Genomic DNA, 24,194 nt, shown 5'->3' with positions numbered 1-24,194 from the left:
GCTGGATGACAGGCGTGAGCCCCTGTGAGCCCCCGTGCTTGGTCCGGTATGTAATTTTTTTTAAGGTAACAGTGGATTGTGTGAGGATTAAATGAGTTAATATTTTTAAAGTCCTTACAGCAGTGTGTGGTACACAGTAGGTGCTATGTGGAGGTTTGTTACAATAAAGTCAGAAAATGAAAATGTTTTCCAGGGTACAAATGGTATCACTTAAACTAGGAATAAGAGACGCCTATGAAGAAATATACAAAATACTATGTCTTGTGAGTTTCCATTCAAACCTTCATGAATTATATATATGAATATGTCCTTCTAGAAAGACAGACGTATCTTTTTGAGTGTGTGTGTGTGTTTTTACATAAATATCAGTCATGCTTTAAAAAGAAAAGCCCCTTCTTTTATTGAAGTATGACAGTGACGGGTCTCGAGACCGAAAGATCGGGAGATAGAGAGCCCGCCAGGGCGCTTGAGGGTGGGAGAGCCAGCGATGCCGGAAACCTCAGCAGAAGGGATCCCCGTGTGGGGGAGGGGGGCCTTCGGTCTCTCCCCAGCCTCTTCCTTCCCCCTGGCCTGAGGGTGGGTGGGGAGGGGCAGTTCCTCTTTCCTTCCCAAGCACCGAGGAGGCCCCAGCTCCCTAGGGGCTGAGAAGCTGGAGTCCTGGGGAAGGGGAGGAGCTGAGCCCTACTCTTGCAAGACCCCTGCCCTCCTCCCCCCACGCGGGAAGCATGAACAGAAAAGACAGTAAGAGGTGAGAGGACCCTCCCCAGGGAGCCCAGCAGCACCCTGAGGCCTCCCTTTGCATGGGAGGGCTGGGGAGATCACTCGCCAGGGTGGCAGGATTCCTGACTTCTTTGGGATCAGGTGCAGGGGGGCCAGGTGGATGCTTCAGGGAGTCTGGTGCCAGCTACGGCTGCAGTCGCTTGTATGTGGCATCTGTACCGTGTTGTCCCTGGAGTTTGAGCTGCTCCGTGCCCCTTTCCCACTCCTCATCACCCCACCTCCATCCCTGGCCTGGGCTGAGTGTCTCTGCCCTCTCTGGGGGCTTCCTGGTTCCCCATCCCCCTGGACTGGAAACTCCAGGCTCCTGCAGGGCCCTGGCCCAGGAGAGGGGAGTGTGGCACAGGGCAAGGCGGCTCCCCTGCCTTTTAAACCACTCCTGGCTGTTCCAGACCCCTACAGGGGGCTGCAGGACAGGGCCTAGTGGCTGGCTGTGCGGCCGGTTCTGGAATGGGCTTCATCTCCTGGGCAAGCTGGCCCTTCTGTCCCCACAGAGGCAGATGGTGGGTGGCTCCCTAGCCTGGGTAACTCCTCCTGCCACCCCCAGCACCACTCTGATGGGCAAAGGGCTTTCCTCCCCACCCAGCAGTTTAGTGGCAGACTCCTGGCTGCCTAATTTCCTAGCTGTGTGACCTTAGGTAAGTCACTTAACTGCTCTGTGTCTCGGGTTTTTCTTCTGTCAGTAGAACAATCATATCCTCTACCTCGGAGAGGCCTGTAAGTACTCAATGAGACACTCTAGACCGGTGGTTCTCAAACTGGAGCGAGCCTCAGAACTGTCTGGAGGGCTTGTAAAATACAGGTTGCTGGGCTTACCTTTAAAGTGTTTGGTTTTTTTTTTTTTTTTTTGAGATGGAGTCTCGCTCTGCCGCCAGGCTGGAGCGCAGTGGCACAATCTCGGCTCACTGCAACCTCTGCCTCCCGGGTTCAAGCGATCATCCTGCCTCAGCCTCCCAAGTAGCTGGGACTACAGGTGTGCACCACCACACCCAGCTACTTTTTTGTATTTTTGGTAGAGATGGGGTTTCACCATGTTGGGCAGGATGGTCTCGATCTCTTCACCTCGTGATCCGCCCGCCTCGGCCTCCCAAAGTGCTGGGATTAGAGGCGTGAGCCACCACCCTCAGCCTTAAAGTGTTTGATTTTGTAGGTCTGGGTTGGGACCTGAGAATCTGTATTGATATCCAGTTCCCAGGTGATGCTTTTGGTACTAGCTGGGTGCCCACACTTAGGGAAATGCTGACTTAGTTAGAATGCTCCCTCCTTAGCCTAGGACATATATAATACTTTAAAATGTCCCTTCTGGTAACGGTGGCTCATGCCTCTAATCCCAGCCCTTTGGGAGGATAAGACAAGGAGAACTTGAAGCCAGGAGTTCTAGACCAGCCTGAGAAATATAGTGAGACCCCCCCCCCCCCCACTGACACACACACAAACACACACACAAAATTAGCTGGGTATGGTCGTGCACACCTGTAGTCCCAGCTACCTGGGAGACTAAGGCAGGAGGATCACTCGAGTCCAGGAGTTCAAGGTTACAATGAGCTTTGATTGCACAACTGTGCTCCAGCCTGGGAGACAGAGCAAGACCCTGTCTAAAAAAGGGTAGAGGTGGGAGCCTGGCGTGATGGCTCACACCTGTAATCCCAGCACTTTCGGAGGCAAAGGTGGGAGGATCAATTGGGCCCAGGAGTTTGAAACCAGCCTGGCCAACATGGTGAAACCCCATTTCTACTAAAAATACAAAAATTAGCTGGGCGTGGTGGCACGTGCCTGTAGTCCCAACTACTTGGGAGGCTGAGGCAGGAGAATTGCTTGAACCCGGGAGGTGGAGGTTGCAGTGAGCTGAGATCGCACCACTGCACTCCAGCCTGGGTGACAGAGTGAGACCCTGTCTCCAAAAAAAGAAAGAAAGAAGAAAGAAATCCCTGGGGAAGGTCCAAGGACTATCCTCATTTTTCCTTCGAGGAAATTGAGCCCCAGAGAAATTAAGTGACTAACACGAAGTCACAACAGCTGGCAAAAATTTCTGGATTCTACTTTCGTCTGAAGCCTGGATTCAGCTCCCTCCCTCCTCCCACCATCCTTGTCTCTCCATTACCCTCTTCCCCTATCAGGAACAGCAGCCTCTGGGAGGCACCAGGCAGAGGGAGAATTATTATTACTATTATTACTATTATTATTATTATTATTTTGAGACTAAGACTCGCTCTGTTGCCCAGGCTGGAGTGCAGTGGCACGATCTTGGCTCACTGCAACCTCCGCCTCCTGGGTTCAAGCAAGTCTTCTGCCTCAGCCTCCTGAGTAGCTGGGATTACAGGAGCCCACCACCATGCCCGGCTAATTTTTGTATTTTTAATAGAGATGGGGTTTCACCATGTTGGCCAGGCTGGTCTCGAACTCCTGACCTCAAGTGATCCACCCACTTCAGCCTCCCAAAGTGCTGGGACTACAGGCGTGAGCCACTGTGACTGGCCTCTCTTTTTAATTTTTTTATTATTATTTTTGAAACAGAAATCACTCTGTCACCCAGGTTGGAGCACAGTGATGCAGTTCCAGCTCACTGCAGCCTCCACCTCCTGGGTTCAAGCAACCCTCCTGCCTCAGCCTCCTGAGTAGCTGGGATTACAGGCGCCCGCCATCACGCCTGACCAATTTTTGCATTTTTAGTAGAGACGGGTTTCACCATGTTGGCCGGGGTGGTCTCAAACTCCTGGCCTCAAGTGATCCACCCACCTTGGCCTCCCAAAGCTTTGGGATTACAGGCGTGAGCCATCACACTGGTCCAAGAGCCTTGCTCTCTTGAGGGCTGTGGGAGGAAGGAGGGGAGGGTGTTAGAGACCAAACGGGAGCCCTGAGGAGGCAATTCCTGAAGGCAGGTCCTCCCATGCCTCTGCCTGGGGAAGACAGGAGAGATCCCAGGGGTATTCTCCCGAGTCCCTGGTAGGCCAGGAGTAATCCCGGGATCTGCCAAAAGGAAGTCTCTTCCAGGATGCCCTGGAAGCAGTCAAGAGGAAGTAGGGGGCAATGCCTGGGGAAGGAGTTCTTATGATTCCCTGAGGGGTCTTGAGTGGTCCCAGGGGTCTTCTGCTGTGATTCCCTGGGAGATTCAGAGCAGTCCTGAGCAGCGGTCCCCAGGCTTTTTGGCACCAGGGACCAGTTTTGTGGAAGGGGGTGGGGATGGTATGGGGATGATTCAAGTTAATTACATGTATCCTGTGCTTTATTTTTATTATTATTACATTGTAATATATAATGAAATAGTTACGCAGCTCACCATAATGTAGAATCAGTGGGAGCCCTGAGCTTGTTTTCCTGCAACTGGATGCTCCCATCTGGGGGTGATGAGAGACAGTGACAGATCATCAGGCATTAGGCATCAGGCATCATAAACAGCACGCAGCCTAGATCATCAGGCATCATAAACAGCACGCAGCCTAGATCCCTCGCATGTGAAGTTCACAATAGGGTTCATGCTCCTAAGAGAGTCTAATGCCCCAGCTGATCTGACAGGAGGTGGAGCTCAGGCGGGGGTGCTCGCTTGCCCGCTGGTTCCTAACAGGCCACGGACTGGTACCCGTCTGTGTCCCAGGGGCTGGGGACCCCTGGTCTTGAGGATCTTCCTCTCTGATTCCCTGAAGGGAGCAGGAATATCCCTGGGAGTCTGCTTGTGGGAGAGGGCTCCCATGATTCCCCCAGGGATCTGGAATATTCCTGGGGATTCTCCCTAGAGTCCCTGGTAGGTCGTGGTGCTTTGGGGCGTTAGAGTCAAAAGGAATTCTAGGGTCTGTCCGAAAGAAGGTGCTCCCATGACTCCTTGGGGGCTGTGCCCACAGGAAGTCCCACCAGGAATGCACCGGAAAAACAGGAGGGCGAGGCCGGCCCCGCCAAGTGCGCCGCCACAAGACATGCCCCAGCCCCCGGGAAATCAGCAAGGTCATGGCTTCCATGAACCTGGGCCTGCTGAGTGAGGGCGGCTGCAGCGAAGATGAGCTGCTGGAGAAATGCATCCAGTCCTTCGGTAAGTGTCCTCTCCCCAGCAGCCTCCCTGGCCCTAACCTCGGGCTCAGCACTCGCTTCTCTCCACCTCAGTTTTTGGAGGTAAAATGAGAACAGGGCTGGGTGGAATGAAACTCAATCACTACATTAGAGATAACAGAAACACCTGCATTTCTTCTTTCCTGAAATGGAAATATATACATTTATATATATATTATATATATATATATATATAATATATATGTATATTATATATATTTATATAAATCTTTTTTCTTTTCTTTTCTTTTTCTTTTGAGACAGAGTCTCGCTCTGTTACCCAGGCTGGAGTGCAGTGGCCTGATCTCAGCTCACTGCAACCCCCACCTCCTGGGTTCAAGAGATTCTCCTGCCTCAGCTTCCCGAGTAGCTAGGATTACAGGCACATGCCACCAGGCCCGGCTAATTTTTGTGTTTTTAGTAGAAACGGTGTTTCACCATGTTGGCCAGACTTGTCCCGAACTCCTGGCCTCATATGATCCGCCCGATTCAGCCTCCCAAAGTGCTGGGATTACAGGTGTGAGCCACGGTGCCCGGCCAGTCTGGTGCTATTTCAATCTTCAGCAAGACTTGCCAGGGGTGATGCTGCCCCATGCACAATACAGATAAGGAAACTGAGGCACAGGAGGTTAGGTTGCCTGTCCAAGGTCATGCTGGGGATCACCGTTAGAGCTGATCTTTGAACCAGGTGGTCCGGCAGGATCTGGAGCTGCGCTCTGCATTGCTTGAGGGCCATTCTGTCACAGAGTACCCCTCCTTCCACCCCAGATTCAGCTGGCAGCCTGTGCCACGGAGACCACATGCTCAACATGGTGCTGGCCATGCACAGCTGGGTGCTGCCGTCCGCCGACCTGGCTGCCCGCCTGCTGACCTCATATCCTCCAGGACTGTGAGCTATGGGTGGAGGGCAGAGGGCAGAGTCGTGAGAACCTGGGCAATGGGAATGGGGAGCAGGCAGATCATGGATCCTGGAGAACAGAGCCTTGACCAGAACTCAAATACCAGAAGGCCACAGGGGACACCCAGGAGCTGAGACGGCTGCAGATCTGTCACCTGGTCAGGTAGGGCTGGGCCGAGATCCCCACTCTCAGGACCCACGACTTCCATCCTGCTTCCCCCTCAAAAAACATTCCTCAGAGACTCCCCAGGCCAGTTCCCACAGACCCAACCAGCCCTACAGGCCAAAATCCCACTTCTGAGACACCTGTAGCTTGGTTCCTAAGACCCTCTTAGTTCCGTTCCTTAGAATCCCCACTTCCTAGAGACCCCCCTCACCAACCAGATCCCATAGACCCTCCTAGCTGGTGCCCAGAGACCTCCAACTCTGATCCCCAAAATCTCTACCTCCCACAGACCCCAGCCTAGCCCATAAGACCCCCTCATTCTGTCCCTCCAAAAATTTCACCCCCGGAAGCCCCCAGTCTAGTTCCTAGGACGCTCCACGATCTTGCTTCCCAATAATCCCACTTCCAAGTGACTCCCCGGTCTGCTTCCCACAGATCCCCCCAGTCTCTGTTAAGAGACCCCCATCCTACTCCAGAGATTCTCCAAGCCTGGTGCCCCTCCAAATCCCAACCCTCCAGGGACCCCCACACACATTTAGAGACCCCTAGCTCAGCACCTAGAAATTCCTCAGCCCAAAATACCCCTTGTAGAGACCTTCGCCACCCCCGGCCTCATCTCACCATCTCCAAACCACTCTCAGGTACTGGCTGACGCGACACCCGGAGGTGATGCACCAGGATCCCCAGCTGGAAGAAGTCATAGGTCGTTTCTGGGCCACCGTGGCCCAGGAGGGCAACTCAGCCCAGAGAAGACTGGGAGACTCTTCTAACCTGTGAGTCAGCCCTGTGCTCCCCTCTTCCCTGCCCCATCGCCATTCTGCCATCTCCCTCTACATCCCCAAGCCCTCAACTGTGAGCCACTCCAATACCCTGCCCCTCTTGGCCCCCAGCCTGAGCCCTGGTGGCCCTGGCCCCCCACTCCCAATGAGCAGCCCAGGCCTGGGCAAAAAGCGCAAAGTGTCCTTGCTTTTCGACCACCTGGAGACGGGGGAGCTGGCTCAGCACCTCACCTACCTGGAGTTCCGGTCCTTCCAGGCTATCACGGTGAGGACCCCCTCCCATCCCCGTCCCAAGCAGGGGAGAGACTGGGGTAGGGGTAGGGGAGGGATTGGCTGGGGGAAGGTAGGACTGAGAGGACACCTGCATGGTCATTCGGCAGAGATCTCAAAGTCTTAAACTCAAACCTGTATGCTAGAAGGTCCAGGAAAATGAGTTAAAGAGGCCCAGGCAGGCAGATCGCCTGAGGTCAGGAGTTTGAGACCAGCCTGGCCAACATGGTGAAACCCCATCTCTACTAAAAATACAAAAATTATCCAGGTGTGGTGGTGCATGCCTGTAATCCCAGCTACTTGGGAGGGTGAGGCAGGAGAATCACTTGAACCTCAGGAGGCGGAGATTGCAGTGAGCTGAGATCACACCACTGCACTCCAGCCTGGGCGACAGAGCGAGATTCTGTCTCGAAAAACAACAACAACAAAAAAGTAAAATAAATAAATAAAAGGCTTATTGCAGCGACTGGCACTTAGTAAGTGCTCAAAATATTTTATCATTTATTCAACAAGCTTTTAAATTCATGGTGCCTCAGTTTCCTCATCTGTAAAAAGGGGATATGCACAGTTCCTGCCTTGCAGGAACAGTGCCTGGTCCAGGGTAAATGCTATCTGCTTGAACCATTTGAAATTGTCATATATTACCTACCCAAGGATCAGTTTCACGTGCTTCAACATATATATGCATTAGCTTTTGCCATCTGGACATCATCATTTCAAGGGAAGGTGGGGATCTGTTTCCTTCATGTGAAACTGTCCCGACTGTATGTGCGTGTTGTGTGTGTGAGTGTGTATGCAAATATACTCAGTGTAGTGGATGTGGGTATGAAATGAACACCCCTTGGGCAGAACAGATAGAGGTTGATTTCAATTCATCTTCCCCAGCCTTCCCTTTGCTGACTGTATACCAGTCAGGTGTACAGTTAAGAGCATATAGACTCCCACCCTGACTCACAGCTGTGTGACCCTGGGCAAATTACCTATCCTCTATGTGCCTCAACTGTCTCACCTCTAAAATGGAATGATACTCACCTCATAGAGTTATGAGGATTAAATTAGTTAATATGATTACTTGTCAAATATAGTGCCTGGCTATATTGAAACATGCCTCCTCAGATGGGAGAGGAGCATGGTGACGTTAAGGACATGTAGCAGCCTGAGGGTTGGGGGACAGATGACAAAGGTCACTCCGGCTAGACCAGGCTAGGACATCAGAGATCGTGACTGCTAGTTGGATGCCATGGAAGGGCAGGGCCTGAGCGCCACGGCCCACCTTGACACCCACCTCGCTCCCAGCCCCAGGACCTGCGGAGCTACGTTTTGCAGGGCTCAGTACGAGGCTGCCCGGCCCTGGAGGGCTCCGTAGGTCTCAGCAACAGCGTGTCCCGCTGGGTGCAGGTGATGGTGCTGAGCCGTCCCGGGCCCCTACAGCGCGCACAGGTGCTGGACAAGTTCATTCACGTGGCACAGGTGAGGCCCGCCCCTTGGGGCTGCGAACTCCACTGCACGCAGCTACCTGGCCCTTCCCCTTCCAGACCCTCGACCCCACAGGGTCATCCCGGCGGTGACGTCACGCATCTCCCGGCCCCGCCCCCGAGGCCACAGTCTGGGCATTCCAACCAAGGACCGTAACTTCTTTGGCCTTGATGTCACCGCGTCGCACCCGCCGTGGCCCCACCCCTTGGCCCTAGCCGTGACAGGCTCCCAAGCCCTATGCCCGAATATTCTATCCCCAGGTCAATGAGAGTGTCTCTTCCATGCCCCCACCTTTGTGGGGCATGGAAGCCCGAGGCTTCAATCCCCAGTCCCCAGGCCCTAGCGGTCGCTTCGGGATTGTGCATCGCTCCCCATTGCGTCCGGGCTCTCCCCGCCCCGCCCCATTGTGTTACGCCCTTCTCTTCCCCTCCCTTCCCCCTCCTTTCCGGACACCTTCTCGCCCTTCTGGGGAAAAGGGAAGCCCTACGGCCCGCTGTGGCCGCGCCCCCTTGCGTATTTCCACGCAGACCACGCCCTTCCTCTGGTGTCTTCCCTGGTTTGCTTACTCCTGCAGGGCCCCTGAGACCTGGGGGTCTCGACGTCCGCCTGGGGTCTCCTTGGTCTGAGCATTTTCCATTCCTCCCTGGCCCCACTCTCTCCACAGCAACCTCTGCCGAAATTTGTCAAAAGGAGGGCAAGGGAATTCCCCAGCTGCCCTGGTGGCCCCACACCTGTCTAGCATCTGTCTGACTCCTCCATATCTTCTCTGGCCCTATTCACCTCTGCCGGGCTCCCAGCTCCTGCCCAGAGCCTGCACCTTCTTGCCTCCCCGCACCTGTGTGACTCTCAGAGCAGTCAGACCCCCAGATGGCTGACACCCTGACATGTCTGAAGCCTCCTCCACCTGACACACACCTGTCTATTCCCCACATCCGCCCAACTTCTCGTACTTCCTGTCTCCCCAGATTTTCTAACCTCGTATCAGTCAATCACCTGCTTGACCCTCCCAGCTCAGATAACCATCTGACACCCCTGTGAGGCCCACACATGGCATGTCCCACTCTTGCCGCACACACCCGCCTTCTCTCACCTGTCTGATCCCCACATTGGTCCACACATGCCTGGGACCCCACCTCAACTGGGATGCTGTCATCTGAACTCCCGACTTGCCCTCCCTCCCGTGACGGCCCTGTGTGCATGCTTCTCTTCCTAGAGGCTCCGCCAGCTGCAGAATTTCAACACGCTGATGGCAGTCACAGGGGGCCTGTGTCACAGTGCCATCTCCAGACTCAAGGACTCCCATGCCCACCTGAGCCCTGACAGCACCAAGGTGAATCCCACTACCCTCCCCAAAGCTCCAAGTGGTCAGCTGTCTTGAGCCCCCACACCTAATTCCCCAAGCCCTGTCCATTCCTGCCCAGGGGTCCTGGTACCACCTGAAGTCCTTGCTCCTCCAAATCCCAGACCCCCAGGCTCTGCCAGCATTCCTCCTCCCTGTCATCCATCCACTCATGGTGCTGATCCCTCTCTGCTTTCAGTGTGTCTGGTCCGGAGCTGGACTGTGAGGGAGACAGATGGGAGACAGGCTAGCAGAGAACTTTGCAGTCCCCATGGGGAGGACTGGCTGAGGTCAGAAAGTGGCAGGAAATTAAGCCGAAGATGCCCTGGGAAGATCCTATAGCGCCTTGTAAGATGGGCTAAGCTAGGGAAGTTTTGAGAGTGATGACACACCCTTGATAAGATCTGGGTTTTTAAGAAATAATTATAGGCTGGGTACAGTGTGGCTCACACTTGTAATCCCAGCGTTTTGGGAGGCCAAGATGGGAGGATCACTTTAGCCCAGGTGTTTGAGACCAGCCTGGGCAACATAGCGAGACCCCATCTCCAGAAAATTTTTTTTTTTTTTTTGAGACAGAGTCTCGCTCTTGTCGCCCAGGCTGGAGTGCAGTGGTGCAATCTCGGCTCACTGCAACCTCTGCCTCCCGGATTCAGGTAATTCTCCTGCCCCAGCCTCCCGAGTAGCTGGGATTACAGGGGTGCACCACCATGCCCTGCTAATTTTGTATTTTTAGTAGAGACAGGGTTTTACCATGTTGGCCAGGCTGGTCTCAAACTCCTGACCTAAGGCGATCCACCCACCTTGGCCTCCAAAAGTGCTGGGATTACAGATGTGAGCCTCCGCGCCTGGCTGAAAAAAAATTTAAAAATAAATTAGCCAGGGATGGTGGCCCATGCCTGTAGTCCCAGCTACTTGGGAGGCTGAGGGGGAGGACTGCTGGAGCCTCCCCCTCAGCCTTTTCATTGTTGTTGTTTTTTGAGACGGAGTCTCACTCTATCTGCCAGGCTGGAGTACAGTGTCGCAATCTTGGCTCACTGAAGCCTCCACCTCCCAGGTTCAAGCGATTTGCCTGCCTCAGCCTCCCGAGTAGCTGGGATTACAGGCCTGCACCACCAGACCCAGTTAATTTTTGTATTTTTAGTAGAGACAGGGTTTTACCATGTTGCCCAGGCTGTTCTCGAACTCCTGACCTCAGATGATCTGCCTGCCTTGGCCTCTCAAAATGCTGGGATTACAGGCATGAGCCACCGCGCCCAGCCATCAAGCTCAGGAGTTTAAGGCTGCAATGAGCTGTGATCATGACACTGTACTCCAGCCTGGGTGACAGAGTGAGACCCTAGCCTAAAAAATAAATAAATAAAAAGGCCGGTCTTCATGGCTAACGCCTGTAATCCCAACACTTTGAGAGGCCGAGGCAGGCAGATCACCTGAGGTGAGGAGTTTGAGACCAGCCTGGCCAACGTGGTAAAACCCTGTCTCTACTAAAAATACAAAATTAGCCTGGCATGGTGGCTCAATGCCTGTAATCCCAGCTTCTTGGGAGGCTGAGGCAGGAGAATCGCTTGAACCCAGGAGGTGGAGGTGGCAGTAAGCCGAGATCACGCCACTGCACTCTAGCCTGGGCAAGACAGCAAAACTCCATCTCAAAAAAAAAAAAAAAGAAAAAAGAAAGAAAGATAAAATAAATCATTTTAGCCAAAGAATGGGGGATTGTGGAACTTCTCTGAGATGGGGACCCAAGAGGAAGAGCAGTTTGGGGGAGATGCTGAGACCGGCATGGGATATGGAAGGGCTCCAGAGGTTTCCACAATGCCACTGGGTCCCTGAAGGCCTAGAGCCCACACAGGAGGCTGCTCAGGGGATGGGACTGTCCTGATAACACCCCCATCCCATGTCCCTCCTCCCCAGGCCCTCCTGGAGCTCACTGAGCTCCTTGCCTCCCACAACAACTATGCCCGCTACCGCCGCACCTGGGCTGGCTGCGCGGGCTTCCGGCTGCCTGTACTGGGCGTGCACCTCAAGGACCTGGTGTCCCTGCATGAGGCACAGCCCGACAGGTTGCCTGACGGCCGCCTGCACCTACCCAAGCTGAACAACCTCTACCTGCGGCTGCAGGAGCTGGTGGCCCTCCAAGGGCAGCATCCACCCTGCAGCGCCAATGAGGATCTGCTGCACCTGCTCACGGTGAGCCCCCCGGCCCCGCCCAGGCTGGGCTTCCGAGGGTACTGAGATATAGGGTCCTGGGTGTGTGAGTGTCTCCAGGACCAGGATAGAAAAGTGCTGGAGTGCATGGGTTTTGAAGCCAGAACTTCTAGGTTTTTTTCTAGCTGCGTGATCTTGGGCAAGTCACTGAACCCTTAAGCCTCAGTTTCCTTATCCACAAAATGGGAATAATAAAAGGACCCAGCCGGGCGCAGTGGCTCACGCCTGTAATCCCAACACTTTGGGACGCTGAGGTGGGCAGATCACCTGAGGTCGGGAGTTCAAGACCAGCCTGACCAACATGGAGAAACCCCGTCTCTACTAAAAATACAAAATTAGCCAGGAGTGGTGGTGCGTGCCTGTAATCCCAGCTACTTGGGAGGCTGAGGCAGGAGAATTGCTTGAACCCGGGAGGTGGAGGTTGCAGTGAGCTGAGATCGCGCCATTGCACCCCAGCCTGGGCAAGAAGAGCGAAACTCCTTCTCAAAATAAATAAATAAATAAAAATAAAATAAAATAAAAGGACCCACTTCAGAGGGTGGTTGAGGAGAGACAGCCAATGACATCGTTCAAAGAATGTCCTTAAGACAGTGTCTAGCCGGGCACAGTGGCTCATGCCTCTAATCCTAGCACTTTGGGAGGCTGAGGTAGGCGGATTGCCTGAGGAGTTTGAGACCAGCCTAGGCAACATGGTGAAACCCCATCTCTACTAAAAATACAAAAAATTAGCCTGGCATAGTGGCACACGCCTGTAATCCCAGCTACTTGGGAGGCTGAGGCATGAGAATCGCTTGAACCTGGGAGGCAGAGGTTGCAGTGAGCCAAGATTGTGCCACTACACTCCAGCCTGGGTGACAGAGCAAGACTCTGTCTCAAAAAACGACAGTATATGGAGCAGAGTGAGCTCTATATTCTATGTAAGTAACATGTTTTTTCCCTGCTTCCTCCAATGACTCAAGTATCCATTGATCTGAGCTCTGGAATTGCTTTGGGGTTCACATTCTTAAACTCCAAGGTTCTGAGCTTCTCATGCTGATAGCCCAAAATCTCAAGCTTTGACATATCCAAGAATCTAAGCAAAAGGCTACTAACAGTTATTGATCATTGACTGTGTGCCAGGTACCTCATTCTACCTTACAACCCTATGAGGTCGGGACCCTTACTGTGCCCATTCTGTAGATTGGGAAACTGAGGCCCAGAGAGGTGAGGTCACTTGCCCACTGTCCCACAGCAGTAATGCCAGGATTTGAACCCAGGAGGGGCTTTGGGAAGAGCCTGCGAGTGGGTGTGGGGGTCTGGGGCAGGGCTGTAGATGGGAGGATCTGTAACACCCCTGTCTGCTCCAGCTCTCCCTGGACCTCTTCTACACGGAAGACGAGATCTATGAGCTTTCTTATGCCCGGGAGCCGCGTTGTCCCAAGAGTCTGGTGAGACCCGACCCCTGGCCTCGGACTCCCCCAATTACCTCGAACCCCCCCTAAGCCTATGCAGTGACTAACTGTGCTCCTCTGTCCCCGCCCCAGCCACCGTCCCCCTTCAATGCACCTCTGGTGGTGGAGTGGGCCCCTGGTGTGACACCCAAGCCGGACAGGGTCACACTGGGTCGGCATGTGGAGCAGCTGGTGGAGGTAAGGAGGGGAGGGTGGCCCGGCCGCCAGCAGCCAGGAGGGAAGACATCTGTAGAACCCTGAGCCTGGAGGCAGGGACTTATGGCCATGGGGATCATATTTCGACAACTGGGCCTTATCTGCTTCCCCACACTCCTCTGAAGTCCGTGTTCAAGAATTATGACCCTGAAGGCCGAGGAACAATCTCTCAGGAGGACTTTGAGCGACTCTCGGGCAATTTTCCCTTCGCCTGCCATGGGCTTCACCCACCCCCACGCCAGGGGTAAGTGGTTGTGACTCCTGGATCCCCCGAAAATGAGGACACTGGGGTTGCCTGGACTCCTGGGTCTGGAGGACATTGGGGCAGGTCATGCTGAGGCTCAGTTTCTGCCCCCAGGAGAGGATCCTTCAGCAGAGAGGAGCTGACAGGGTACCTGCTCCGGGCCAGCGCCATCTGCTCCAAGTTGGGCCTGGCCTTCCTGCACACCTTCCATGAGGTCACCTTCCGAAAGCCTACCTTCTGCGACAGCTGCAGTGGCTTCGTGAGCACCCCACCCCATCACCACCCTTAGGTTCCATCTGTCCTGAAGCCGGCAGTCCGCAAACCCCAGATAACCCCCAAATTCCAGAAATCCTCCAGCTTCAAATCATCCTGTTTCATATAAACCCTAAACACCAGACATTCCCTATATTCTGGATAATCTCCAAATGCCAGATAATCCCCAAATCCCAGATAATGTCCACCCCAGACAATCGCTGAACCATGGATAATATCTAAAACTCTGGATAGGAGGCCAGGAGTGGTGGCTCACGCCTGTAATCGCAGCACTTGGGGAGGCTGAGGTGGGCGGATTGCTTGAGCTCAAGAGTTCAAGACCAGCCTAGGGAACATAGCGAGAGAGACCCCGTCTCTACTAAAAATACAAAAATTAGCTGCATGTGGTGATGCATACCTGTGATCCCAGCTACTCAGGAGGCTGAGGCATGAGAATTGCTTGAACCCAGGAGGTGGAGGTTGCATGAGCCAAGATCACAGCACTGCACTCCAGCTTGGGTGACAGAGCGAGATTCTGTCTCAAAACAACAACAACAACAACAACAAAAAAAAACCTGGATAATCTCCAAACTGGGTAGATTATGTTCAAACAGAATCATCCTCCAAATCTCTAGACTCCAGATCATTCAAACTCTGAATAACTTCCAAATTCAAGAGATCCTCAAACTCTGGCTAGTGGATCAATCTCTCAACCTATAACCCGAGACTAATTCACAAACCTTGGATTACTTCCCACATTCATTTATTCATTCATGAAATATTTACTGAGCACCTCCTGTGTGCCAGGTAATCCTAGGCCCTGGGGATACAGCACGAATACAGCAGACAATTCTTGCCCATAGAATTTGCATTTTAGTAACTCTAAATTTTACCTAAATCTAATATCTGAGGTGATTATCTAAACTTGAGATAATCTCCAAGTTTCCTTTATTTATTTTGTTAAGAGATGGGTCTTGCTCTATTACCCAGGCTGGAGTGCAGTGGTACGATCATGGTTCATTGCAGCCTCCAATCCTGAGCTCAAGCGATCCTCCCACCTTGGCCTCCCAACCTCCCACCTTGGCGTCTCAAAGTGCTGGGATTACTGGCATGAGCCACTGTACCCCACCCACATTCCTTTAATTCCAGTTAAATCTCTAGCCTTGAGAATTTCAAAACCTGGGTAGCTTCCACACTTCCACTCCCCAGCTGCCCTGCCAATCCACAGCCCTCCCTCTCCTAGGATGGGTAACCTTTTCTCCTTTCTCTTCCCAGCTCTGGGGTGTCACCAAGCAAGGCTACCGTTGTCGGGGTGAGTGGGGTGTCAGCGAGTGGGAGGGAAGCCTTGGCCCACAGGCTGGAAGAATGGATGACACAGATCGGACCCCTGGCCATTAACCGCTGCCTTCCCCCAGAGTGCGGGCTGTGTTGCCACAAACACTGCAGAGACCAGGTGAAGGTAGAATGTAAGAAGAGGCCAGGGGCCAAGGGCGATGCAGGACCCCCCGGAGCTCCTGTCCCATCCACACCAGCTCCCCATGCCAGCTGTGGTAAAACCTAGAGCACACCGGTGCTGGGAAGGGGCCTGGGGGAAAGCGGTTGAGTCCAAGGTCAAGAGGTCCTTCCCATCAGACCCACATCCCTTCCATCCACCCACAAACAGGCTCCGAGGAAAATCACTCCTACACGCTATCCCTGGAACCTGAGACTGGGTGCCAGCTTCGCCATGCCTGGACCCAGACTGAATCCCCACACCCTTCCTAGGAAACAGATACGGTGAGGAGAAACCGCCCCTACCCCCAAGTAGATACAGGGGACACAGGCCATTGGCGTGGGGAAGACTGGACAGATCTGGAGACCCATAAAAGTACAAATATGCAGAAGTCCTCGACTGCTGGGGTAGGAGGGTATGGATACTGGTTACTTTTTAATACTGATAGAAAAATAGGCTGGGTGCGGTGGCTCATGCTTGTAATCCCAGGACTTCGGGGAGGCTGAGGTGGGAGGATCACTTGAGGTCAGAAGTTCGAGATCAGCCTGGCCAACGTGATAAAACCCTATCTCTACTAAAAATACAAAAATTAGCCAAGTGTGATGGCGGGTGCCCATAGTCCCAGCTACACGGGAGGCTGAGGCAGGAGAATCACTCGAGCCCGGGAGGCAGAGGCTGTAGTGAGCTGAGATTGTGCCACTGCACACCAGCCTAGGTGACAGAGCAAGACCCTGTCTCAAAAAAAAAAAGGAAAAAGAAAAAGAGAAGTTTCAACATGTTGGGGGTAGGGTGGGGACAATAACCACTAGAACAGAAAAAAGGATTCTAGCCAATAAGATAGCAAGAATAAGGCCAAATATATCAGGAGCTACTGTATGGGTTAATGGAGTAAACGCCACTATTTGAGGGCAGAGACTCTCAGATTGGGTTACAAAAAGGATTCCACAGGGGACGTTCATTCATCCACTTACCAGTCTGGGCAGGGAAGTGTTCCTGGCAGTGAAGCGTCTCCTAGACATCATATGCTCCCCACATCATCTGTCATCTTTCTTCCTCCCTTCCTCCTTCCAGGTCCCCTGCCCGGTGATGGACCCACCATCAACTGCATCCTCCAAGCTGGATTCCTAGACATCTCTTGGTCTCCTCTCTTCCTCCCTCCCTTCCCCCAGTCAGTCCTGAGTCCTGTCGTCAGACTCTGGCAGGGCTCCCAGAGGTAGGCCTCCAGAGGCATCCGCCTTCCCATCCACACTGCCTTTAGTGGTACGTCCGTCATCTTTTTCCCTGGAAGTGACTTTCCTCTTTTGCATCCTGGTGGATGCTAATCCTGCTCCCTTTCCCTGCACTTAGTATCTGTGCGGCTGTGTGTTGGATACATTTAGACTCAGGCCTCATTCTACCAACTCCCTACATCTCCATTTCTTTTTTTTTTTTTGAGACAGAGTCTTGCTCTGTCACCCAGGCTGGAGTGCAATGATGCAATCTCAGCTCACTGCAACCTCCGCCTCCTGGGTTCAAGTGATTCTTCTGCCTCAGCCTCCCAAGTAGCTGGGATTACAGGCACGCGCCACCATGCCCGGCTAATTTTTGTATTTTTAGTAGAGACGGGGTTTCCCCATGTTGGCCAAGATGGTCTCGAACTCCTGACCTCATGATCCACCAGCCTCAGCCTCCCAAAGTGCTGGGATTACAGGCGTGAGCCACCACGCCCAGCTCCTGCTTTTTTCTGCATAGAACGTTCTCCCTCTGACAGCCTATACTTTTTCCCTCTTTATCTCGTTGAACGTCTGTCTTTCCTCAACAGGAGCATCAACTCCAGGAGAACAGGGATTTCTATCAATGTCATTCACTGCTGCATCCCCATTGCCTAGAACAGGGCTGGCAGGTGGTAGGCGCCTGACAGATGCTTGTCTGATGCCTGAATGTCTCCTTACCTATGCCCATGGCGCAGGATAGATGTGCTATAGGGCAAAGAACTTTGAGGGTCGAGCAGCAGGGGCCCATTCAGTCCCAGGGAGCAGAGACCCCCCCCCCCTTCACAAACCCTAACACCCCTGACTTGGCCCCCACAGAGAGAGGTCCTACAGCTGTCTTAAATTAAATTTATTCTCTGGAGAACATGGTTCTTGGTATTGACGTGAATGGGAGTAGGGCATTTGGGGACTCAGGAATAGGAGATGGGGGGCTTGGGTGCCAAATACCAAGGAAAACCTTAAACGGACTCCCCAGAGATTACCGATAGCATTAGCATCTCATGGAGGACCCCCCGGCCCCCGACCACCAGTCCCCCTTTACTTCTTCTTCTTCTTCTTCTTGCGGCCCCAACACTGGGGGCCTCCATCCTCTCTTCGGCTCCTCCAGGTGGGCATGGGAGGCTCCAGCTCATTTGGGCGGCCCCCCCGGTCTGGAACGTTGCCCATAAGCACCTGAGAGTTTATGAGATTTGAGTTGCACAGAAAAAAAGTATCTTGGACAAGGGGGCCAGAGAGCGAAGGGAACAGCATGAGGCTGAAGAAGAAACGGCAGATGTTGACTATTTGAGTACAGTGGCTGGGGTAGGGGGGACTGAACTGGTGGAAGATACTAGCATGAACTTTCTTTTTTCTTTTCTTTTTTTTGAGATGGAGTCTCACTCTGTTGCCCAGGCTGGAGTGCAGTGGTGCCATCTTGGCTCACTGCAAGCTCCGCCTCCTGGGTTCACGCCATTCTCCTGCCTCAGCCTCCTGAGTAGCTGGGACTACAGGTGTCTGCCACCACGCCCGGCTAATTTTTTTTTTGTATTTTTAGTAGAGATGGGGTTTCACCGTGTTAGCCAGGATGGTCTCAATCTCCTCACCTCGTGATCCGCCCGCCTCGGCCTCCCAAAGTGCTGGGATTACAGGCGTGAGCCACTGTGCCTGGCCTATTTCTGTCTTTGTTTTTTTTTTTTAAATGGTTAAAAGGGTGCGGTTGCTCACGCCTGTAATCCCAGCACTTTAGGAGGCCACGGCGGGTAGATCACAAGGTCAGGAGTTCAAGACCAGCCTGACCAATATGGTGAAACCCCGTCACTACTAAAAATACAAAAATTAGCCGGACATGGTGGTGGGTGCCTGTAATCCCAGCTACTCGGTAGGCTGAGGCAGGAGAATCGCTTGAACCCGGGAGGCGGAGGTTGCAGTGAGCCAAGATCAAGCCACTGCATTGCAGCCTGGGTGACAGAGCAAGACTCTGTCTTGAAAAAAAAAAAGGTTAAAAAACAACAAATAGGTAGTGTTTGGTGATAGGGAAGGATTTTAAGCCCAAGCTGGAGAAGTAGCCAGGGGCTCAGTAAATAGCTAGACTTTGTTTTCAGATCGTTAGGGAGCCACGGAAGCATTCTGAGCTGGGGAGTCCACAGTCAGTTTTTGTGTGAGCGAGGTCCTTCTAGCTGCCATGTCTCGTGGGTGGATTAGAGGTGGTAAGTCTGAAACTTGGACTGGAGCAGAGGCTGAAAGGCCAATCTGAAGGCCAATGATGCCAGGGCCCTTCCCTACCCCAGATGCCCACCTTGTTGATGGCACAGCAGGTCCCTCTGCGGACAGCCACGCTGGTGGCTGGGACGAGACAAGACAGGTCGGCTCGGGCAGCCAGAACGTGTGCAATGGAGATGTCCGATTCTGGGGTCAGAACCTCTCGAATTGGGATCAGCACTGCCCTCATGGCCTCTCCTTGGGCCTGGAGTGGGGAGGAGGTAAGAGGAGGTACCCTGGAGGCCTTCCCCAAGTGGGACCTGTCATCTTGGAAGCATCACTTTACCATTCAAGACCTCACTGCCCACAGCTCAAATAAATATTTATTTTTTGAGACAGGGTCTCGCTGTCACCCAGCCTGGAGTGCAGTGGCGTGATGGTGGCTCACTGCAGCCTCAATCTCCTGGGCTCAAGTGATCCTCCTACCTTAGCCTCCTGAGTAACTGAGATGACAAGCATGCGCCACCATGCCCAGCTAATTTTTTTTTCTTTAATTTTTAGTAGAGATGGGGGTCTTGCTATGTTGCCCAAGGTGGTCTCAAACTTCTGAGCTCAAGTGATCCTGTTGCCTTGGCCTCCCAAAGTGCTGGGATAACAGGCATGAGCCACTGTGCCTGACTCTGCTCGTATCTCTTAAAGATGCGGTACACTTGGCCAGGCGTGGTGGCTCATGCCTGCAATCCCAGAACCTTGGAAGGCCAAGGCAGGCAGATCACCTGAGGTTGGGAGTTTGAGACCAGCCTAACCAACATGGAGAAACCCTGTCTGTACTAAAAAATACAAAATTAGCCCGGCGTGATGGCACATGCCTGAAATCCCAGCTACTCGGGAGGCTGAGGCAAGAAAATCACTTGAACCTAGGAGGCGGAGGTTGCGGTGAGCCAAGATCGCACCATTGCACTCCAGCCTGGCCAACAAAAGCAAAACTCCGTCTCAAAAAAATAAAAAAATAAAAAAAAAAAGGCTGGGTGCAGTGGCTCATGCCTGTAATCCTAGCACTTTGGGAGGCCGAGACAGGCAGATCACAAGGTCAGGAGACCGAGACCATCCTAGCCAACATGGTGAAACCCTGTCTCTACTAAAAATACAAAATTAGCTGGGCATGGTGGCATGTGCCTGTAATCCCAGCTACTCAGGAGGCTGAGGCAGGAGAATCACTTGAACCCGGGAGTCGGAGGTTGCAGTGAGCTGAGATCGCACCACCACACTCCAGCCTGGCAACAGAGCGAGACCCCATCTCAAAAAAAAAAAAAAAACGATGGGGTATGCCTCTGAATATACTCCCAGCTCAGAGCTGGGAATTCAACAATACCCTGGGACCCTGAGATTCTAGGAGCCCCAAACCTCAAAAAATTATAAAATGTCCACGGCCTGAGAACCTGCAAGAGGGTGATACTCCTGGCCCTCATTCCTCCTCCCTGCAACTGCAGCCCCCACAACTGGGCCTCTCCAATTCTGCACGGTCCCCTGCCCACCACACCTCTGCCCGGTCACTCCAGTGGAAAGCAGATGTAGTGAGGTCAAGGCGCTTGAGGAGGAGGCAGCGGCGGCAACGGTACTGATCTCTGAGGCTTTGGGACAGAGACTCCAACGCTTCCTGGGAGAAAAGGTCTCAAGGTCAGGCTAGGGGTCCCTCTCACTGCCACCTCTGATGAGGACACAGTTCACATTCAGTCAGTCACACACAGTCTTACCCATCTGGGTGCATCTAGCGAGCAGCTGAGGAGGGGCTGCAGGGACCCTGGGGGCAGAGAAGGCTGCAGCTCTGAGATCTGATGGGAGAAGAAGTCAGAGGCCAACTGGGGCAGAGAGGATGGGCCCCTCCCAGCTCCCCACACCTCTGAGGACCTAGGCCACAGATGTGAGAATGCCAGTCACAGCTCCAGAAAAAACAGGCCAGTGGTTGGAATACTCCTTCCAGAGGTGGAGAGACGACCCCCACCCCCACAAGGAAAGTGGGGTAGCCCAGGTCGGGAGGGGACTCTGACTCTCTACCTTAGCATGCAACTCCTGCAGCAGCTGGCTGGCGGGGGTCCCTGGTGCAGGTCTGGGCAGCCCCAGGGCTTGGAGGGTAAGGTCCAGTTCTTGGACCATGCCGGCTCCCTCCACCACCCCTTCACCAAGGGGTGGCCTAGGACTCGGATCCAGCAGAGAGCGCAGGCACAGGAGGCGGGTGGCTTGGAGCTCTGAGCAGAGAAAGCCTGAAAGTAATAAATGGGTGCTGTGCACTCAGGGAGGCTGCTACCCATTCATCCATCTTGGTCAAAAAGCTCCACTGATGGCCGGGTGCAGTGGCTCACACCTGTAATCCCAGCACTTTGGGAGGCAGAGGCGGGCAGATCACGAGGTCAGGAGATGGAGACCAGCCTGGCCAACATGGTGAAACTGTGTCTCTACTAAAAATACAAGAATTAGCAGGACATAGTGGTGAGTGCTTGTAATCCCAGCTACTCGGGAGGCTGAAGCAGGAAAATCGCTTGAACCAGGGAGTTGGAGGTTGCAGTGAGCTGAGATCATGTCACTGTACTCCAGCCTGGCAACAGGGCGAGACTCCATTTCAAAAAAAAAAAAAAAAGGCTCCACCGGCTTTAAAACCTCCACCTTTGCCCAGGCACAGTGGCTCATGCCTGTAGCCTGTAATCCCAACACCTTGGGAGGCTGAGGTGGGAAGATCGCTTGAAGCCAGGAGTTGAAGACCAGACAGGGCAACATAGGGAGACCCCACCTCCACTTAAAAACAAAACAAAACAAAAAAATATCCTCCACCTTCTAGTCCCGCCCACCTAAAGCCTTCCAGAGTAAGCCCCACCTTGAGACCCTGTCCCCTCCTACGAATTCCACTCCTGCCCACTTTGAAACCTCAAGCCTTCCTCCTAATCCAACCCACTTGAGCTCCTAGGCCCTCCAATTAAAATTCTAACCCCGGGCCGGGCGTGGTGGGCTCACGCCTGTAATCCCAACACTTTGGGAGGCCGAGGTGGACAGATCACCTGGGGTCAGGAGTTCGAGACCTGCCTGGCTAACATGGTGAAACCCCGTTTCTACTAAAAATAGCCGGGTGTGGTGTCGCGCGCCTGTAATCCCAGCTACTCGGGAGGCTGAGACAAGAGAATCACTTGAACCTGGGAGGCGGAGGTTGCAGTGAGCCGAGATCACGCCACTGCACTCCAGCTTGGGTAACAAGAGTGAAACTCCATCTCAAAAATAATAATAAAATAAATAAAAAATAAAATAAAATTCTACCCCCGCCCATTTCAGAGCGCTCCGCTCGCCCCAACATGCTCACCCCACCCACCTCGTACCCTCTGGGCCGCCCCAAAGTTCTGACCACACCCCTTGGGAACCTCGATTTCCCCTAAAAAGTCAAAGCCCGCCGCTCCCGAGGCCATGGCCTTGCCACTTCCGCATCCCGGGACTCACGCAGCAGGCGCAGTCCGGCACCGGGTTCCCGAAGCGCAGCCGCGCCATCCCCGCCGCAGAGCGCGCGATCCGGGCAGTGCAGCTCCCGCAGCAGGCTGCCGAGCTGCCGCAGAAAGTCCTCCTCCGCGCCAGGGCCTGCGAGGACACGGGTGTCAGGGCTCGGTGGCCCCGTGGCGGCCCCCCTGCCACCCTCCCGCTCCGTGTTTACCGTCGCCGGCGCTCAGCACCTCCGCGCCCGCCTCTCGCTGCTGCTCGAGGGCGCCCAGCGTCGCCAGCTCCGCCGCCAGCCGCACGCACAGCCCCCTGAAGTCTGGGCATGAGGCGCCCCGCGACGCCGCCCCCGGGACACCTCCATACCTGTGGGGACCGAGGCAGCGGGAGGGGGCGGGGATGTCACTGAGAATCCCTTTCCGTCCGCGTCCAGGGGGCAGACCTGGCCTTCCTGCACCCACCAGCCTCACCGCACACCCTTTTACCCCAGAGCCAGCAGGTCCTGGGCCACCGCGGCTCCCTCCCACGCTTCCGCCTTCACCGCCTCCATGAAAGTGTCGTCTCGGCGCGCCCCCTGGCGGCCGGTGGCAGGCTCCGCCCCAAAAGCGCCGCGCGCACGAGCTCCCCGCAGCGTCCGGCGGCACTGACCAATCGGCATCTTCCCGCGCAGGGGCTTGGGTGCTCCCATTGGCGCAGGAGGACGCCGAACCCGCCCCGGGGCCCGCCCGCCCCGCCCGCCCCGCCCGCCCCGCCCGCCCCGCCCCTCGGCTAACCTGTCGGGGTTGTAGGAACGCCACCTGGAGCTGTAAATTGCAGTGCGTTCGGGATCTCCGCTGTCAAGACAAGCTGGCGGCGGGTGTCACTGTTGCGGCGACATAAAAACAACTTCGGTGCCATTTTCCTTTTCCTCCCTCAGTTGTCCTCTGCTGGTGTTTTGTTGGTTTGTTTTTGAGGCAGATTTCGCTCTATCGTTCAGGCTGGACTGCAGTGGCGCCATCGCGGCTCACTGCAGTCTCGACCTTCTGGGCTCAAGAGATCCTCCCGCCTCAGCCTCCCAGCTAAATTTTTAAAAATCAGTCAGGCTTGGTGGCTTACACCTAGTAGCTGGGACCACAGGCGCAGACCACCTCGCCTGGCTGATTTGTTTTTAATTTTTTTGTAGAGACAAGGTTTCCTCATGTTGCCCAGCCTGGTTTCCAACTGCTGGGTTCAAGCGATCCGCCTGCCTCGGCCTCCCAAAGTGCTGGAATTACAGGCGTGAGCCACTGCAACCGGCCAATTTTTTTTTTTTTTTAAGTTTTGTAGAGGCCGGGCACGGTGGCTCACGCATGTAATCCCAGCACTTTGGGAGGCTGAGGTGGTTGGATCACTTGAGGTCAGGAGTTCGAGACCAGCCTGGGCACATGGTGAAACCTCATCTCTAATAAAAATACAAAAATTAGCCGGGCGTGGTGGCATGCACTTGTGGTCCCAGCTGCCCAGGAGGCTGAGGAAGGAGAATCGCTTGAACCCTGGAGGCAGAGGCTGCAGTGAGCCGAGATCAAGTCACTGCACTCCAGCCTGGGGACAGAGCAAGACTCCGTGTAAAAAAGAAATAAAGTTTTGTAGAGAGGGGTCTAGCTATGTCGCCCACGTTTGCCTCTAACTCCAGGGTTCAAGCAATCCTTCCCTCTCAGCCTCCCAAAGCTTGGGATTACAGGCTTGAGCCAGTGTTCC

At 54.0% G+C, this 24,194-nt stretch overlaps 2 protein-coding genes across 5 annotated transcripts; one reads left to right on the top strand and one right to left on the bottom strand.

Moving 5' to 3' along the window:
• Positions 1 to 534: 534 nt before the first annotated feature.
• Positions 535 to 17,679, top strand: RASGRP4 (RAS guanyl releasing protein 4). Of its 3 annotated transcripts, XR_008673802.2 has the most exons (15): positions 5,786 to 5,876; positions 6,521 to 6,652; positions 6,770 to 6,923; positions 8,225 to 8,398; positions 9,618 to 9,734; positions 11,652 to 11,927; positions 13,292 to 13,372; positions 13,469 to 13,573; positions 13,717 to 13,835; positions 13,950 to 14,094; positions 15,363 to 15,399; positions 15,503 to 15,637; positions 15,751 to 15,863; positions 16,651 to 16,792; positions 17,381 to 17,679. XR_008673802.2 is itself a non-coding variant. In XM_055369287.1 (14 exons), exons 1-14 carry the CDS (start codon positions 726 to 728, stop codon positions 15,483 to 15,485), a joined length of 1,803 nt encoding a protein of 600 aa, XP_055225262.1. In that variant the 5' UTR covers positions 535 to 725; the 3' UTR covers positions 15,486 to 15,594. The 3 variants fall into 3 exon arrangements, 2 of the variants coding, with proteins under 2 accessions (XP_055225262.1, XP_063557371.1); XM_055369287.1 differs by lacking the exons at positions 15,751 to 15,863; positions 16,651 to 16,792; positions 17,381 to 17,679 and adding exons at positions 535 to 748; positions 4,614 to 4,798; positions 5,584 to 5,689 and having other exon boundaries at positions 5,814 to 5,876; positions 15,363 to 15,594; XM_063701301.1 differs by lacking the exons at positions 16,651 to 16,792; positions 17,381 to 17,679 and having other exon boundaries at positions 5,785 to 5,876; positions 15,751 to 15,937.
• Positions 17,665 to 23,090, bottom strand: FAM98C (family with sequence similarity 98 member C). Of its 2 annotated transcripts, none has more exons than XM_004060664.3 (8): positions 22,964 to 23,090; positions 22,696 to 22,844; positions 22,488 to 22,622; positions 21,063 to 21,268; positions 20,762 to 20,839; positions 20,548 to 20,664; positions 19,105 to 19,272; positions 17,665 to 18,002 (listed from the first exon to the last, which is right to left on the bottom strand). In XM_004060664.3, exons 1-8 carry the CDS (start codon positions 23,026 to 23,028, stop codon positions 17,868 to 17,870), a joined length of 1,053 nt encoding a protein of 350 aa, XP_004060712.2. In that variant the 5' UTR covers positions 23,029 to 23,090; the 3' UTR covers positions 17,665 to 17,867. The 2 variants fall into 2 exon arrangements, with proteins under 2 accessions (XP_004060712.2, XP_055225264.1); XM_055369289.2 differs by having other exon boundaries at positions 17,665 to 18,084; positions 22,964 to 23,082.
• Between the last annotated feature and the right edge of the window lie 1,104 nt (positions 23,091 to 24,194).

This window comes from Gorilla gorilla, chromosome 20 (genome assembly GCF_029281585.2).
Source record: "Gorilla gorilla gorilla isolate KB3781 chromosome 20, NHGRI_mGorGor1-v2.1_pri, whole genome shotgun sequence".
NCBI lineage: Eukaryota > Metazoa > Chordata > Mammalia > Primates > Hominidae > Gorilla > Gorilla gorilla.
The sequence above is the reverse complement of the archived record's forward strand: the minus strand, read 5'-3'. Positions and strand labels throughout refer to the sequence as shown.

Excerpts from the sequence above, each read along its gene's own strand:
- RASGRP4 (XM_055369287.1), top strand. The coding sequence starts at position 726 with ATGAACAGAAAAGACAGTAAGAG. Across the intron at positions 749-4,613 it reads AACAGAAAAGACAGTAAGAG|GAAGTCCCACCAGGAATGCA; the intron begins GTGAGAGGACCC and ends CTGTGCCCACAG. Across the intron at positions 6,924-8,224 it reads GGTCCTTCCAGGCTATCACG|CCCCAGGACCTGCGGAGCTA; the intron begins GTGAGGACCCCC and ends CCTCGCTCCCAG.
- FAM98C (XM_004060664.3), bottom strand. The coding sequence starts at position 23,028 with ATGGAGGCGGTGAAGGCGGAAGCGTGGGAGGGAGCCGCGGTGGCCCAG. Across the intron at positions 20,840-21,062 it reads TGCAGGAGTTGCATGCTAAG|ATCTCAGAGCTGCAGCCTTC; the intron begins GTAGAGAGTCAG and ends TTCTCCCATCAG. Across the intron at positions 18,003-19,104 it reads CCTGCTGTGCCATCAACAAG|GTGCTTATGGGCAACGTTCC; the intron begins GTGGGCATCTGG and ends ATAAACTCTCAG.